General features: G+C 48.4%; 1 protein-coding gene across 7 annotated transcripts in view; it reads left to right on the top strand.

The window, feature by feature from the left end:
- The window catches only part of KIF13B (kinesin family member 13B), a 187,182-nt gene that overhangs the window by 164,646 nt on the left and 4,209 nt on the right, over window positions 1-18,327 (top strand). For 5 of the 7 annotated variants that reach the window (XM_027088008.1, XM_027088009.1, XM_027088007.1 and 2 more), the window contains 2 exons: window positions 11,690-11,752; window positions 15,364-16,246. In XM_027088008.1, coding sequence (XP_026943809.1) covers window positions 11,690-11,752; window positions 15,364-16,246 — 946 coding nt within the window. Of the gene's footprint in view, window positions 1-7,388; window positions 7,530-11,689; window positions 11,753-15,363; window positions 16,247-18,327 lie in introns of those variants that run through there. The other 2 variants (XR_003428978.1, XM_027088011.1) reach the window with 2 other exon arrangements.

Raw genomic sequence — 18,327 nt, 5'->3', positions numbered from 1 at the left:
CTCCTAGTTGCAGTGCGTGGGCTTCTCACTGCAGTGGCCTCTCTTGTTGCCGAGCACGGGGTCTAGGTGCACGGACCTCAGTAGTTGTGGCTCGCGGGCTCTAGAGCGCAGGCTCAGTAGTTGCAGCGCACGGGCTTTGTTGCTCCGCGGCATGTGGGATCCTCCCGGACCAGGGCTCGAACCCGTATCCCCTGCATTGGCAGGCGGATTCTTAACCACTGTGCCACCAGGGAAGCCCCTTGTTTAAGATTTCTAATGTGAGACGGCACAACAAACTAAACAGAAACCCCCAAATGGATCAGCAGAGACAGTACGTGGTAACCCAGCAGACTGTAGAATAAGACAGGCACACTCTCATTTCTGTCCCCACCCAACTTTCTCTTTTCATCATTTTCAAAGCCATTGCCCTCTCCATTTCCTACCTGACTGTGATGAAAGATCTCAAAACTTCTTCCTTTTTCTGTTTCTATCCCAAGTTAATTTGGAGACTTAAACTCCTCTGGAAGAGTCACAGCAACAAAGACACTCACAGCAGCCCACCTAAACACCACACCTGGGTTCTCTCCGGCATCGACAACACTTAGATCATTGCACTTAGTTCTGGGTATGTTACTACTAGACATTCATTGACCAACTGGAATTATTTCAGAGAATAACATCAGAAATGATTTATGAGGAAGGATTAAAGAAGTTATTTATAGCTTGACGAAACAATGACTACGAGAGCTGACTGTATAAGCATTCAGGGGATATCAACACCAAAGGCAGGGAAGAATTGTGTAAGGATGGTTCCAGGCGAGCAGCAGTACGAAAGGCACAGAACAACAGAAATGAAGTTAACGAAGAGAATGGTAACAACCGTAAATGAGTACAGTGATTTGTAGATAGCAGGGTACTCTCTAAAAAAAACCCCAGGGCTTTCTGTCACTTCTATTTTGTAAAAGTAAGATTTTGAAAATATAAAAGTATTCCCATTAAGAACCGGGGAATGGAATAGATCCTGTTTCTGCCAGTCATTCTTCCCTCTTTTCTTTGCTAGATTAGGTGGAAGAGAGGCAGAAGTTGTGTAATGAAGGAATGATTATTATCAAAAAAGTACTTTTAATCAGAGTGTCCTTGACATTTTCAGACAAGAACGTTCAATTCCCTCCCTCATGCAAAGATACAAACACACAACCACAGTGAAAATCTAATGAAAAGATAAATGTTTATTAACTTGTTCTTTGGAGTCAGCAGGTTCTCAGATCAAGATTCTGTTATTTGGGGGGGTGCATACTTCAGCATCTGAAAAGACTCATGGATCTTTTCTTGTAAGATAGAAGTTAACAGTTTATTCTGAGGAATACAAAAATTTAAAGAAAAAAAATAAAGATTTTAAGAAAGTCATTAAAAGCAAAGGTTCTTATATTTTACAGAATCATTTGGCTTGAACATATTCGTAAAGACTTATGTTTGTCATTTTTATGGAGATCTGTTTTTGTTTGTAATCAGTTTCTGTCTGAGTTCCAGAAATGCAAAAGATACAGCACTCAGAGAGGTGGCAGCTGACAAAATTGCTGTCTTTGACCTTCTGATGCAAGTTTAGTAACTAATCTGGAAAATAATGAACTGCAATTAATGAAATCTGTACTCATATTCAAGTGTGTTTCTCAGACAGCACATACAATAATTGAAAGCACTTCCTGCTCTCCAATTAGTTAGATTGAATTAATGTGGCATAATAGCTTTTTTCATATATCTAGAAGATTGTGTTCAGATGAAGCTGTTTATGTACTTCAGACTTAGGTGCTCCAAATGGCGTCTTTGGTTCATTTGGGGAATTAAAGAGTTAATGCTCACATTCAATTTCCACCATCAAAGACACAGCCGCATTTCCGGCCTATCTTTATTTTACCGTCTGCCCCTCTTAAGTGTCCTGCGCTTTGCTTATGGCTGCCTTGTCGACTTCAGGGATGTGTGTCTCCGGTTTCAACACAGCTTCCAGTGTGGAAGATGGACAGGGCCTTGAGTAGGGAAAGCAGCGCCCTGCGCATCTCTGGCCTAGTTGAAAAGATGCTTGGCTAGTTCTTCCGGGTTTCATGTCAGCAATTCCTCCATGTATAAAATGGGGGGAAACAAACACAGCTACTGGTTCTTCCCTTGTGCATGAAGATGCTGTTTTAGGCTCTTCATACTTGGGCTCCTCTGATGAAACAAGCCATATAAATGCCTATCCTGGTGTCTTAAGGGTTCATCATCTTAACTAACTAAAATAAGAAAAGGTATCTATACTTTGTTTTCTAGCCTTGAGTTTTCCTTAATTATTCAGGTTATTTTTAAAGGTTATTTCCCCCTGTAGTTTATATTTGGATATGGTATGCTATATTGCTTTTTCTTGAGTTAACAAAGGGAAGTTTGCACAGCCCTTCTGGAGTACAGACTTTTAAAAAAAATTCAAAGTAGGACTTCCCTGGTGGTCCAGTGATTCAGACTCCACGCTCCCAATGCAGGGAGCAAGGGTTTGATCCTTGGTCGAGGAACTAAGATCCCGCATGCCATGCAGCGTGGTCAAAAAAACCCAAGAATTCAAGGCAGGTGATTTCTGTTCAGTTGGTTTGGGGATGTGTTCTTAGGCATTCTTCTTTTTTTTTTTTTTTTAATTTATTTATTTTTATTTTGGGCTGTGCGCGGGCTTTCTCTAATTGTGGTGAGTAGGGGCTGCTCTTTGTTGCAGTGCTGGAGCTTCTCACTGCACTGGCTTCTCTTGTTGCGGAGCACGGGCTCTAGGTGCACAGGCTTCGGTAGTTGTGGTGCGCGGCTTCAATAGTTGTGGCACGTGGGCTGTAGAGCGCAGGCTCAGTAGTTGTGGCCGCCGGGCTTAGTTGCTCCGCGGCATGTGGGATCTTCCTGGACCAGGGCTCGAACCCGTGTCCCCTGTATTGGCAGGCGGATTCTTAACCATTGGGCCACCAGGGAAGCCCTAGGCATTCTTACTACTTTACAAAATGAGACTCTTCTCTCTGTTTTCTTTTCCAAAATCATAACATCTTACCATCTATCTTTGCCCCAGAAATGTATGGATATTGACATACTTAGAGACACTAAGTTGACAGGTTGTCTTCAGAATCAGGGTTAGTAGTTGATCTGAAAAATAATGAAAAGAAGGTAGTTTCTGAGGCAGGATACGAGTTGATGGAAGAGACCTCAGTCTGCCAGTCGTTTTTCACAAATGGGCCTTGTATACTTCTGTATGATTCTGGAGACCTGAGGTTGGAACCTTTTTTGGTAAAGAGCCAGATAGTATCATTTTAGGCTTTGCAGGCCAAACGGTGTCTGTCAGAACTAGCTGTAGTTCTGGTCCAAACGTTGGGTCTGGATTTGTTCCAATAAAACTTTATTTATAACCGTGAAATTTGAATTTCATATAATTTTTACATGTCACAAGGTATTCATTTATTTCAACAACTTCAAAATTTAAAAAGCATTCTTAGCTTACAGGGCACACCGAGGTGGGGACGGTCTAGATTTAGACCCTGGTTTTAAGTTTTTAGATTGATGGCCATTCTGTGTTTCAGGTAAACATCCTTCATCCTTCATGGGTGCTTGAGAAACTAAGTGGATGGAGTGAATAGTACATCCTCTTTTTAAAAAATAGAAATCTTTTTCACATAAATACTTAAATAAATTTTAATAATTATCATGCAGAAGTTTAAAAAGTAAACTAGCTAAACCCTAAAAAATAAGGAACAGTCTCTTTCGTGACAACTTCAGAAATATTAGTATTTAAAATTTTCTGTATCTAGGGCCTCAAGTAAGTTGAACTAACACATACATGATAGAGTGAAATAAAAAGTCTGTTTGGATGGGCTTATTCACTTTTATCAACGGATAAAACAATTTACTTCTTGATAGAAGAAGTGGGCCGTTTAGTTGTTTCATGTAATTGAATTAAATAGGAATATCAGATGGTGGACCTTGAGTGCCCATTTCTGAGGAGTAAGAAGGGCCCTGTCTACGTCTGGTGTTGCACACATTGTATCCCTATCTCCTGGCACAACCTTTAGAATATAGTAGGCACCTGGCCCATGTTTTACTTACATCAGGTGGAATTGTTGATTGTTTAAAAATGTGCATATAGTAAGTCCACCTAGAAATACCTTGGAAGACAACACCCGAAATCCCAATGACTAGATTACCTTGGTGCTTTAAAAGAGTACTGAGTGCTTGGTGTGCCAGGGATTTTATATGCATCAGCTCAGCACCACTGCTGTCTGATGAAAATAAATGAGCCACATGTGTCATTTAGAATTCTCTAGTAGCCACATTTAAAGTAGAAAGAAACAGGCCAAATTAATTGTGATAAAGTAATTTAGGATTGACATACATACACTACCATGTGCAAAATAGCTAGCTAGTGGGAACCTGCTGTAGAGCACAGGGCGCTCAGCTCGGTGCTCTGTGACCACCTAGAGGGGTGGGATAGGGAGGGTGGGAGGGAGGTCCACGAGGGAGGGGATGTATGTATACGTATAGCTGATTCACTTTGTTGTACGGCAGAAACTAACACGACACTGTAAAGCAATTATACTCCAATAAAAAAAAAAGTAAAAAGAAACAGGTCAAACTAATTTTAATAAAATAATTTACATAACCCAGTATATTCATAATATCGTCATTTCAACCTGTAATCAGTATAAAAAAACTTACTGAGACAGTCCCATCTTTTTTTCTGTGCAGTCCTTGAAATCAGGTGTGTATTTTACATTTCTAGCACATCTCAATTTAGATACTAAATTTTCCTCGGAAATCTTGATCTGCATTTAGAGCTCATGAAGTTGAAAAAATAGATCCGCATGCCCAAGCCATTCCAAACATACTTAAAGGTGCTTTAAGTTTACATATTATTAGTTAAAATTAAGTAAATCCACTTCCTCAGTCACACCAGCCACATTTCAAGTGCTCAGAAGCCATGTGGCTGGTGGCTGCCATGTTGGACACGCAGAGTTAAAGGGTGATACTAGACACTGAGTTGGACAGAGAGGAAGATGAGACTCAGGTGGGTTAACTAAGGTCAGAGCCTAGGGAGTAGCAGAACGGAGACATATTCAAGAAACAAAACAATGCACAATTGTGATCTGAAGAGATTTCACTGGGTTTGATTAAAAATAGCAAGCGATTATATTTGTAGAATGAATGACTCTATAAAGTATTTGAAGGAGGAACTAGTCATGCCGTGGAAATACACTGGGTAGGATCTATCCATCTTTGTTTTTTTTGTTCATTTCTTTCTAAAAAAATTATCTCTGGGCAATGAGGGATCATTGACAAAGCAGGAGAGTGACGTGGTCAAATTTGTGTCTCAGAAAGCCCCTCTGACTGCAATTTGGAAGATGGATTGGAATAGAATAAAACTGGAAGAATCTATTCAAATGTATGTGCATACCTCATGAGGGATTGTAATATTGGTCAGAAAAGTGAACTCACCATCCCATGCTTGACACAGTGACACTTTAATGTCACTGATTGGAAGGAGCATGTGCCAGGTAGGGTAACAGTGTCTCTGGTGAGGACCATCTGGTGGCTACCCGCCATCCTCCCTGGGTGGCATTGCTTAGAGAATTCCTGTGGTCTGGATCACCACCTTCCAGATGTGATCACCCAGAGGTGATCAGGTCTACACAAAGGACTGAGGGATCCATTAGAATGCCAAGTTACTCATTTAAACTAAGAACTATAACTGCCAGGTGGATAAAAGTGCTGGTGTCATCGTGGCCAGCACAGTCTTACCTGGATCCCTCTGGAAAGCCAGAGTGCAGCTCCTAAGGCTGCTCGTGAGCCCAGGCTGGTGCCGGGTTGGGTCCGAGGGCACCCCCTCCGCGGTGGCTGGAGCGCCTGTCCCTGCACCCGCGTGGGGGGGCACTGCCAGCCTCACCACCCTGCCTCTGATTAACATAACCTTTAAACACTTGTTTATATTGGTTAGGCTGTTGCTGATTCTTGATCTTTAGTAATTGTACGCGTCTGATTTTATCTGATGTTTATTACTTTACCAGAACATATTCAGAGACGAGGAAGTATCTTGTTCATGTGCACTGCCCCAGCTCAGTGGCGTTCCTTATATTTTTCTCACTTCAGCAGCACGAATATCAAAGGTTAGCTATTGAGTATTTATGGCAAAAATAAATCTTACATCTCTTGTTGTATTTTCCTATGCTTGGATTAAAGTGATTGGTTAGAGTTGTAAAAAAAAAAAAAAAAAAAGACTTAGAGGATCATATTCACTTAGGAACCATTAGAAAATGACATGTAAGAATTTATCAAATTCAGGGTAAGGGGTGATTTTTAGGAAAGGTTCATTTTCAAACAAAAAACTACATCAGAAAATTTAATTTTTTTTTGAACAAAGTGATGATTTTTTGCTTCAGCTGATATCTCTTCTGCCCTCTACCTACCCCTATGCCCAAATTTTGGAATTTGATAGGATTTTTCCAAATCCTATCTAACTGTACAATTCAGCCTTCATGTCACTTAAGTAATTCATTCATTCACTTATTTAACTGTTTATTCATTCAACAAACATTAAGTTCCTGTTTATGGATGAGATGAATGAGACATAACCCCTACCCTGCAGAGAGCTTGCAGTTGAGAGGGGCTCCCGTCGAGACACATCGACAGATAAATAGGACAATGTTGTAGGTGCTGAATGTGTGTATCGGGGGTGACACAGTGAAGGTGGCATTTTACCTGCAGTTTGAGGAAGAGTAGATGTTGCTTGAGCTGAGAGTTAAAGATGACTAGGTCTTCATCAGGTGGAATGTGATACCCTAGGGGAAGGGACAGTGCGAGGACGGCGTGTTCAGCACAGAGTGGGTTAGCATGCTGAGCGAGGGAAGGTTCTTTCAAGTCATGCCAAGGACTTAAGGCTTTATTCTGGGGCAAGGAGGTCTCCAAATTAGCTTTTATGCCTAGTTATGAAATTCTGAGCCAGTCTGCTCTGTTTTCATTCAGGTGGCATGTGAAAACCAGAGTTTAGTAAATGACAAGGTATGGTATGAGAAGTGACCATCACCTTTTCCCCGAAATGCTTCGGAGCAACCCTCTGCCTGTCACCTGCCCATCTACTAGGTTTGAGCCACCCTCGGGACAGCACGATGGCAGGTTCAGCTGGCCTCCAGGCCACAGTCCCTTTCCATCCCTGTCACTGACCCCCCTGGGCAGTCTGTCTGCATTTAACCGTTAGGTGAATGCCTCTGCGCCTTGGTTTCTGTAGTGTGAAATGTAGATGATTATACTTATATTCGTGAGCCTCGTGGGACTTCTTAATATTTATAGCTGCAAAATACTTTGCAGTCATTTTTATTAATAGTTACCAGATGTGTCATAAGGATTAATGAACTTATGATCTGCAGTGTTTTGAGCTCTTGCGATCGGAGGCAACCGCCTGCATGGGGGATATGTAAAAGAGCATTAAAGTGCAAGCAGTACCATTTGGAAATGGGAGCTGTTACGTGTGAAGGACAGATGACACACTGAAGATTTCAGGGCACTTTGTAGGTATTTTTGGTACCCTTACTAAGGTTGCTAAATTCACCGAAGGCCATGGCCAAATATAGAAGGCTGGTACCCCCTCCCTTGCACCCCTCCCCCCCATGATCGTGCACACGCACAGGTGCGTGTGCACACTCTTTCTGCTGAGGCCACCGTCACCCTCGCCCTGTCGTCCCTTCTTCCTGGGCACCGTCTTTCGCTCTCCCCCCAGTTTCCAGGTGTTCAGGAGTCTCCTTCATATCTCTAAATTTTCATTTCTCTTTCCTTTTCCTCTTACCGTCCAAGTGCAGGCTCTTATGTTATTGGCTCTCCGCTGAACCATTGAAGCAGCTGCTTAATTGACCTCTCCAAGTTTTCTGTCTGCCCTCTTTAGGGATAATCTTCTGTTAGCCTAATTCTTATGGCCGCTTCATTCAGTACCTTTGATAGTTCTTCATTGCCTGTGAAAATCCACCATAAATTTACATACAAGGCCTCCTCTGCACACCCTAACCTCCATTGCCTCTGCCCAGCACTGGTCAGTCTAGATCATCCTCTCTCTCCCAAGACCTCCTGGAAGGTTGAGTAGCTTTTCCTGGGCAGGGAAGTGAGGAGGGAACACTGCCAGACACAGAGGGTAGCCTGCCTTTGTCACGCCACTCTTCATGTTCGAGGTGTCCCTCAGCTGTGGGAAAAGCCATTCTGTCTTCAAGCCCTGTCTCACAAGTGAAATCACCCTCATGGAGGTGTTCTAGGCCTGGTCCCAGGATGACCCCTTCCTCCTCAGAATCTCCTCTGCTTTGAAACTGTCATTCTGATAGCTGTCCTTTTCCTTGACGTTTTTGTTATTTGCATCCCGTCCTGCCCCCAAACTGGATTGCTGCCTTGTCGCGAGTGAGCCCGTATTCTTCAGGTCTTTGTGTTCCCACGGCGCTATTGCAATGCCTTGTACGCCTGAGACCTGAGTCCTTGTTGAGCTAAGTTTATACATTGAAGCAGAGCCCCAGTTAAGTTCATCATGTAGGGCAGTATTATGGGAGAATTTGAAATATACAGATGTAAAGCGAATATTACAGTGAATCCCTAGGTACTCAGCACCTAGCTTCCATAGAAAGCAGTACGCGGCCAGTCCTGTATGTCTGTGCCCCTGCCCTCTTGAGCATGTCCCTTGCTGGAGAAGTATCCACCTGTGGTCGTCTCTTGTCCACTGCTACCTAGCACCCCTTGGAGGGGACACCCCGAAGTTACCAGAGTGTGAAGCGCAGTGGGTGTGGTCAAAGTACGTGAAGTTGCACTCAGGACCCACTCAGACCTGATGTGATCTTATTGTTGACACGGTTTTCAGCCATTTCAGGTGTGTCTGATCATCCAGTGTCTGGTTCTCACGTCATCTGAATGCTGGGAGTGGGGCAGGCATCTCTGTGGAGCAGACCTGTTGCCTGATGGAGAAGTGGTTGTTGAGAGTGAGTGATGGTCAGGGGTGGACTCGAAGTCTTCAGCTTAGCCTGGAGCCACAGAGTCTTGGCCAGGGGCCCTGCCCCACCAGGAAGCCCCGTGGGTCCACTGGGTTCCAGCATCGCGTCCCAGTCAAGCTGGCCCTTTAATTCATTTCAGCAGATACTTTTCCAAACATTTACTGGATTTTTTAAATCACTCTGAATCATAAAGAAAAGTATCAATTATGTTTCCATGCTCCGTTCAGGAGGACAAGAATCTTAGAAAATCTTTCATCCTGGGTGGCTATAGTTCCATTCTTGGTGGGATTTTTACGTTTTTATGCCTTAAGGGAGAATGTTTCACACCAATCTTGTCGGTTTTAAATAAGATCTAACTGAAGAATGTAAGTATTTTGGAGTTCCAGCTTAACACTTTTTTCTTTCCTTACTGAGAATTATGCTCTGAACACCTTTCCATTCGTGGGGGACTTCAGACACTATGGGGAAAATACAAATAAAGGGAGTAGGCCGTGCACTGAAGGACTGTAAGACAGGGTGAAGGGTACGTGCTTGAAGTGGAGAACCCCTAAAAGGGAGCGGGGAGCACGGGGCAGGTGCCGGAGGGTGGGAGGGAGTGATGTGAGCCCGGCGGGGGGCGGGGGGTCCGTGGCGTTGCCGCCAGCGGGCGTCCTCCCTCATTCTGTGCTGTTGCCTGCTCACACCGGCTCTCTTAAACACACCTCTGATCCTCACTCTCCCTGGCCTTCAACCCCGAGGAATTCCCCAGTGTTTGCAGGGTAGAGTACATCTTCCTTTCCTTTATCCCTAGGTCCTCCCACCTGTTTAGCTGGATCTCCTACCATCTCCTATTTAATCGCCTCTTCTCTGTGCTTTTGCCCAAATCCTGTTGCTGGTCCCTCACCTCTACAAAATTAATCCCTTCTAGCACTTTTCTCCCAGAGGCAGTCCCAGGGCATAACTGGTTGTAGCGGTACCTTTGCTGAAACGCGATTGTTTGGTGTGTGAACACAGCAGGTCGACACCTACCCTCAGTGGGCCATCTTGTTGCAGGTGGGCTCTTCTCCCTTCAATGAAGAGTCTGGGCTGCCAAGTAGGAAGCAAGACTTTGGCCGTCAGCCTTCGTGCCTGCAGACTGTCTGGGGAGTCGTGACAGCAGAGGCCCCCGGGCCCCCAGATGCACCAGGGACCTGGGAGGACCTGGAGTGCTCAGGGCCAGAGGAAGGGACCTGGAGGGATCTCCGGGCAACTTAGATTAGATAGTAGATCAGTGAGCCAGCAAGAGAAGAGACACGCATAACTCCATGGTAACAAACTCCGACACCCAATTTTGACTCCTTCTGTGAGACAGGACTGCGGGTAGGTGTTCATTTTGCCAGGACGGAGCCCTCTTAGAGCCCAGCTCTCTGAGGCGAGGTCCAGACTTGTGTGTCGGAGCAGGCAGGCCTGGGAAGGGGCCAGACGTTGGTTGAGAGAATAAAGGCGGATGTGGTGGACCCCGGGCTTCTTCGAGATGACTGCGTCTACTCTGTGCCCTTCCCCACCTGCTGTAGTGCACTCAGCAGCTACCAACTCCTTCACGGTTACCAGCTCCTCCTTTGAGGTCTGTTTTCCTTATCCTGGGGCTTGTTTTTGTTTTTCTTTATTTTTGGCTGCGTTGGGTCTTCGTTGCTGCGTGCGGGCTTTCTCTAGTTGTGGCGAGCAGGGGCTACTCTTTGTTGTGGTGCACGGGCTTCTCATTGCGGTGGCTTCTCTTGTTGCCCGGCATGGGCTCCAGAGCAGAGGCTCAGTAGCTGTGGCACGTGGGCTCAGTAGCTGTGGCTCGCGGGCTCTAGAGCACAGGCTCAGTAGTTGTGGCACGCGGGCTTAGTTGCTCCGCAGCATGTGGGATCTTCCCAGGGCTCGAACCCATGACCCCTGCATTGGCAGGCAGGTTCTTAACCACTGCGCCGCCAGGGAAGCCCCCTAGTTTTTGTCTTTTTTTTTTTTTTTACTCTTTTTTTAAATGTTCCTTGAACCACGTGTCCATAAGCAGCCTACTCCGTTCTTGTGATGTCACTTGTGCCCATTAACTCAGGCTCTCGTCACTCACCCCTGCTCTGTTGCTGGAGCCTGTGATTGGCCCGCCTCACTCTTGCACTGTTTCTCCAGCCAGCCTGCCTTCCGCCAGCAGGTCGGTCTTCATGTCCTGCCCTCTCTGCCCAGGCGTTGCCGGGGTCCTTACCATTGCCCAGGAGCTTTTGTTCAGACCCCAGAGCCTCTGTCCACATCCCTGTCCTGCTGTGCCTCGTGCTCCAGCCACACTGGCTTCTGTCCTCCTTGCTTCCTGTGACGGCACTGCCTGTGATCCTCTCGACCAGGAGTTTCCCGGGCCAGTGAAGTCCTGTAACGCTTGTATGTAGAGACGCAGCCCTTGGCTAACGTGTGCCGTGCGAGAGTGGAGAGAGCACACCGTACACCTTACTGTCTTCAGCACGTGTCTGGTGTTGCCAGCTGGGCACGAGCAGCTGGCTGAGTTCCCGGCTTCTCGTGTTTCCTCTGCAGCGTCCCGACCCCAGCCCCGGGCAGGCCTGCTAGGCGGTGACTTGTTAGAATTCCTGAAAGTTGTAAAAGTTTGCTTTGTGTGGGTCATCCTGACAGCCCTCCTGTCTGTTCAGTTGAAATCTTCTCTGGTTATTCTGTTCTGCTTCCCCTGATCCCTGTGTCCACCTGTTCCCTTGTTTCCTCAGCCCGTGCCTCGAATCATGGTGCAGTCAGCCCTCCCAGATGCCGGGACGCCCGGGATAGTGGAGGTGAGTTAGTCGGACCTGGTGGCGCCTTTGCTGGTGGCTGCCCCACATACCGTGGGTGGCCCCGATGCTATAATTGTTGAGTCCACACCCGTGGTTTTTTATTTTAGCATTCCCGTTTTGATAATTAACTATAATATAGGTCACCGTCTTCTCCCTCTATATTTTGCTTGTTACACTTTTCTGTTTTCAACTTGTTAATCATATGATTGCTAAACTTTTAGGTGCTTGACTGCTAATGCAGTCTGTGGCTTTAATAGCCCACTGCTAGGTAGAGGCGATTTCTATAAACAGAACAATCTCCTTATTCCAAGTGTTGACTAAATTCTCAGTTTTACATTTCATTCTGATTCATGATATCAGCGTGAAAAGACTGCTGCTAAGCTGGGGAGAAAATAGTCTCTTATGATCTCCCACAGATGAACAGCACTTCTGATCTTATGAATAGCAAATCTCTTTTCTCCCACTGTGTGTTCATCCTCTTAGGAAACGCGGTATCGTCATAGGAAAATTTTATTTATTAAAACAATAGGAAAAGAGGCCAAATAATTCGAAAGAAAATTTAGACGTTCAAGAATTTACTACTTTCTGCACAGCCCTTTTCAATGCAGGACATCCGTGGTGCTCACGAATTTAACTGAAGATAGAGCTGTGACACCCACCGCCCCCCCCAGCCCCCTATGAGTTGGGTTTATTATTTCTCGGAGGCAGGACTGGGGTCCCAAGGCCGGTGGGGCAGAATGAGAGACAGTCCCTTACGTAACGGCGCTGCCTCGCGTGCTCCGCGCAGCTTTGCTGCACATCCCGCTGGCTCGCTCAGCATCCCGCTGGCTCACTCGCGTCCAGGCTTTCTGGCAGCCTTAGGAATGTCAGTGGCACAGTGTAACCCAAAGACGCAGGGAGGTTCTCATCCACATAGCAGCTCCAGTCGAGTGGGAGCGGCTGCCGCAGCGCCGAAGCGGAAGGATCTGAGCTGCGCTCGGTCAGCAGGAAAGAACGCGGGTTATCTGGGCTCGCCTTTTGCCGCCTCCCGTCACCTTTTTCTTGTCGCTGTGTATGTGACCTCTGATCCCTGGCTTTTCACTTACTGGAGCCTTTGGGTGAATCCTTTAGCCTGTCTGGGCCGTGCTGTAAAGCGAGTACTTTCTGGCCCACATCCGAGGATCCAGCAGCGCTGATGGGGGAACAGCAAGGAGCTCTAGGGCACTGTTGCAGGACTGTCCCCCTCCGGATGGGCCCAGCTGCCCTTAGCAGACAGCAGATCCGGCAATGGTGGGTTGGACCCTGGGAGAGTGGGGAACACAGGCTATTTAAGGGCCATAGTTATTGCTCAGATTCTAGACTGTTGTAATTTTGTTTGCGTTTTCTTCCCTGCCCAGTCAGTGATATTAAAACTAAAATAGAAAAGAGAAATAAAATATGTACAAGTAGCAAAAGAAAAATGATTGAAGGATTGCCTAATCTTTTAGAGTATTTATGCTGGTGACAGTTATTGATCTATCGGATTTAGTAAATTTTGCAGCCCAGAGATTCATCACAAAAATGGGTTGTTAATCTCAAGAGGTGCTGTTAATTTTGTACCCTGAGAGTGTGCCTTGTGGGGGAAGGAGGGCCTCTGGAGACAGGAATATAAATGACAGTTCACGAGAAAATGCACGATTTATCAATTTGCTGAGTTAAGCCCAGTAACTGTAAGAGACTTACAGATCTCAGCTGTTTCCCAGTTCAAATAAATCCTGTATTTCAAATGGAAAATGGCCATTCTCGTAATGTAAATCATCTTTCTGTAAATATTGAAAACACATTTCTTTTTCTGAGCAGCACCCCTCTCGCCCCCCAACCCACTCCCCACTCTGTCTCCCGTTCCCTGTCATTGTGCTCTGGGAATAGAAAGATAATCTGCCACCTTCTCCCAATGGCTTAAGTTATCAAGGCAAGACACCTTAGAGCGCGCCAGAAAGCGCAGAGCTCGGCGCAGCCGCGACTGTCGTCTTCCGCAGGAGATGGGGCTCTGCGCGTCTCTGCAGGCTCCCTCGGACCCGGTGACGTGAGGCGGAGAGGCCAGCGTAGCTCTGGCCTCGCTCAGCCCCTGCTCGCCGGGCTGGCTGCTCCTTGGCCTGAGTCTCCCGGGACCAGAGGGACCATTTGTGACATGGGACCAGCCTTGAGCAGCAGCTTGAAAGACGGCCTCTCAGAGGAAGGGCACAGCCTGCAGGCAGCCTCTGTTCCTCCTCTTCCCCCTGCCTCCCGCCCGCAGGCCCCAGGGTTGTTGCTTCCTGCCCGAGCTGGTGGAGCTGTGCCCTGGCACTTCCAGATCCTCCAGTGAGACCATCATTTCAGTTTTGCAGGAGGAAAGTGCTCTTCTGGCCTCCGGCGGTGCTGTCAGTCTCCCCGTGGAGTTGGCGTTGGGCAGGGGGATCCGTTCACATGGGGGCAAGAGTTCTGAGCCTGAGTGCAGGGAAGTGGGAGGCGCTGGGAGGTGTGCGCCTGCTGTGTGCCACGCTCTGTGTGAGGGCCTGGTCTGCCTACCTTGTACCGCATCGCCGAGGTGGCCGCCCCGTACGTGTTGTTCCCACCACCAAGCGATTCTCGGACACCAGCTGTGTGTCCTACAGTTAACTCGGCTTCTGACCCCATCTACTTGGAGACAGTGTCAGATGCCACAGGTTGAGGGCTCAGCCCCACAAGACTGTCCCCACTTCAGATGCCAAGTCCGGTGTGCTCCAGCTCAGAGGGTCCCATGACCCCTTCCTCAGGTTGAATGAATTTGCTAGAGTGACTCACAACTCAGAGAAACATTTTACTTACTAGATTATCCATTTATTATAAAAGGATGTAACACAGGAACAGCCAGCTGGGAGAGATGCGTAGGGGAAGGGTGGGGAGCTTCCACGCTCCCTGGGCACAGCGCTCTCCCCAGATTGCCACACGTTCACCAACCCAGAAGTTCTCCAAACCCTGTCCTTTTGGGTTTTTACGGAGGCCTCATTGTGTAGGCATGGTTGATTCAATCATTGGCCATTGGTGATCGGTTCAGCCTTCAGTCGCTGCCCAGAGGTCAGGGGTGGGATGGAAAGTTCAAATCCTCTAGTCACCTGGTTGTTCCCCCTGGCAACCAGCCCCCTTCCTTGGGGGCTTTCCAAAAGTCACCCCCTTAACAAACTCAGATGTGGTTGAAAGGGCCTCGCTATGAGTATTAAGAAGCCCTTATTGTTATTGCCACTTAGGAAACCCCAAGGGTTTTGGGAGTTCTGTGCCCGAAAACAAGACTAGGACCAAATATGGAACTCTTACTAGAAATGATGCCATCACAGGCAGCTGTTAAGATCTGCAGTTTACGGAAAGGAGAGGCGATGAGGGGCACCCGTGGCCGTCTTGCTTAGCCCTCAGTCGCAGCAGGGGCAGCGCCAGCGTGGAGCCTAGTCGGCCTGCGTATCTGGTTCGTGGAGGTCGCACGGCAGAACAGGGGAGCTGAGGTGGGAACCGGGTCCGCCCTGCTGCACGGCTGCGCTTGTCCCACCGTTGGAGCTGTCATGTCCCCGCTGACAACAGCATTGGTCTCCAGGCTTTGGGGAGCGGATGCCTAACTGTGAATTCTCCCCTCCCTGCTCCAGGCTCAGCGAGAGAGCGCGGGGCTGCGCGTGGCCTCCGACGTGCCCGTGGCCTTGCCGGCCGCCCCCTCGCCCAAGACCTACGACGGGCCCCCGAGGCCCGCGCCCACCTCCCCGGCCCCCGAGGGCGCGGATGGGCCGCCCAGCCCCCTGAGCGAGGCGTCCAGCGGCTACTTCTCGCACAGTGTCTCCACTGCCACCCTGTCGGACGCCTGCGGCCCCGGCCTGGATACCGCGGCGTTGCCCTCTCCTGGCCCCGGCCCGGCCACCCCTGAGCCCGAGCCCCCGGCCGCGCCCGTCACGTCCCGCGCCCCTCCCGGCCCGGCGGAGCGAATGGCGCAGGGAGACGGCGCGGCTGCGGCCCCTGTCGGGGCTGCAGCGGTGAAGCGGGACGAGGCGGCAGGCCCCCCCGCGCCTGACCGGCGGGGCAGGAGTGACCCTGCCGCTGCCCCCCAGAAGCCGGAGAGCCCCCAGCCCCAGGCGAAGCCGGCCGCTGGCCCAGGGCCCGACGTCTCCAGGCCGCCGGCGCCTGCTGACCCTCGGTGCCAGCCGCCTGCTCCGGCCCCTTCCTTCAGGATCCAGAAGGTGCGGACCTCGGAGCTGAAGTCATTCACACGCATGCTTGGCGGGGACCCCGGCGGCCCCTCGGGGAGCGAGGAGGACCCGCTGGCCTCAGGGGGCCCGGGCGATGGCAGTGCTGGGGCAGAGGCCCCGGGAAAGCTGGAAGTCTCCTCGGATTCTGAAGAAGCCAGTGAGGTCCCAGAGTGGCTCAGAGAGGGAGAATATGTGACCGTGGGCACCACCAAGACGGGCATCGTGAGATACGTGGGGCCCACTGACTTCCAGGAGGGCACGTGGGTCGGAGTGGAGCTAGACTTACCTTCAGGTTAGTGCTGCTGCTTTGGGACAGGTTCCGGGTCCCGGGGCGACTCACCGTGCCCCCCGTGGTCGGCCCTGCCCCGTACTGCCCAGTGCCTGCTGTGTGCCCTTGGGCACATCGTTCACGTCTCTGAGCCCCTGGGTCACCACTTTCCAAAATGAAGAATTTTGTCTAGATAAGAGTTTCCTAAGCGTTTTCAGAGTCAGATTCTCTTTTTTTAACCTGCAGAAATTTCTCAGAAACCAAAGACCTTAATTGAAAGCTACTCTTAATTTGGTGACTTTAAATCCTGGTTTTTCTTTTTTAGTCACAGAAGCGTCTGCATTTCAATTGTCACAGCAGCTCCGTCTGCTGTGCTTCCTCAGGTTACAAAAACCAATGCCCATGTGGAGCTTCAGATGCCTCAGGTGTTCCTAAGACACCCCAAGGCTCCTGGGCCCCCAGGGGGAGGACAGAAGGCGAGGTGATCGAAGAGCCTCGTGGGCTCACCAGTCTCTTAAGTCTCCTTATGGAATGGCCTCCCTCCAAGCCAAGAGATCATCATTTCAGAAAGACTGAGGGCAGGACTTAAGGAAACATGTACTTTGTCGTGCCATCCATTCATTCATCTATTTAGTTTTATTTATTTATTTTTGAACGTGTCCGGTCTTTGTTGCTGCGCGCGGCCTTTCTCTAGTTGTGGCGAGTGGGGGCTACTTTTCGTTGTGGTGTGCAGGCTTCTGATTGCGGTGGCTTCTCTTGTTGCGGAGCACGGGCCCTAGGCGCATGGGCTTCAGTAGTTACAGTGCGTGGGGTTCAGTAGTTGTGGCGCACAGGCTTAGTTGCTTTGCGGCATGTGGGATCTTCCCGGACCAGGATTGGAACCCGTGTCCCCTGCATTGGCAGGCGGATTCTTAACCACTGCACCACCAGGGAAGTCCCCAATTTTTCTTTTTTTTCTTTTTTATTTTTTTGCGGTACGCGGGCCTCTCACTGTTGTGGCCTCTCCCGCTGCGGAGCACAGGCTCAGCGGCCATGGCTCACAGGCCCAGCCACTCCGCGGCGTGTGGGACCTTCCAAGACCAGGGCACGAACCTGTGTCCCCTGCATCAGCAGGCAGACTCTCAACCACTGCGCCACCAGGGAAGCCCCCCAATTTTTTTTTTTAAATTGAGGTATAGTTGATTTACAGTATTAGCTTCCAGTGTATGGCATAGTGATTCAAAATTTATATAGATTGCACTTCGTTTAAAGTTATTATAAAACACTGGCTGTATTCCCTGTACCGTATAATATGTCCTTGTAGCCTATTTATTTTATACATAGTGGTCTGCACCTCTTAACCCCCTACCCCTGTCTTGCTCCTCCTGCTTTCCCTCTCTCCGGCTGGTAACCATTAGTTTGTTCTCTATATTTGTGAGTCTGCTTCTGTTTTGTTATATTCATTCATTTGCTTTGTTTTTTAGATTCCACATGTAAGTGATAACATACATTATTTGTCTTTCTCTGACTTACTTCACTTAGCATAATTCCCTCTAGGTTCATCCATGTTGTAGCAAATGGCCTGCGGATTCTTTTTGATTTAAACAGCTTTATTGTGATGCAATTTACATACCAAAAAATCCACCTGTTTAAAGTGTACAATTCAGTGGTTCTTAGTATATTTCCAGAGTTGTACACCCTAATTTTAGAATGGGTTTATCACCCCAAAAAGAAGCTGCATGTCAGTTAGCAAGACACTACCCACCCCCGCAAGACCCAGGTAACCATTGATCTACTTTTTTGCCTAAGTTGATATAAAAGGTCCTAATCTGGACTTTCACATAAATGGAGCCATAAATACCCGGCCTCTTGTGACTATTTCACTCTCCGAGTTTCCCGGGCTTAGCCAGTTGTGGTCTGTGTCAGCACTTCATTCCTTTTTGTGGCTGATACTGTCCCACTGTAGGGATGCCCCACGCGTTCGTTGTTCATCCACTTGTCAGTTGATGGATGTTTGGGTTGCTTCCACTTTTTGGCCGTTGTGAGTAAGGCTGCGGGGAACACTTGTGTGTTAAGTTTTTGCATGGACACACTCATTTCTCTTGAGGAGATATGGCGGGGAGTTC

Source organism: Aethalodelphis obliquidens, unplaced genomic scaffold, assembly GCF_003676395.1.
Source record: "Aethalodelphis obliquidens isolate GAN/ISIS:26980383/991018 unplaced genomic scaffold, ASM367639v1 scaffold61, whole genome shotgun sequence".
NCBI lineage: Eukaryota > Metazoa > Chordata > Mammalia > Artiodactyla > Delphinidae > Aethalodelphis > Aethalodelphis obliquidens.
This window is presented reverse-complemented; position numbering and strand designations above follow the sequence as displayed.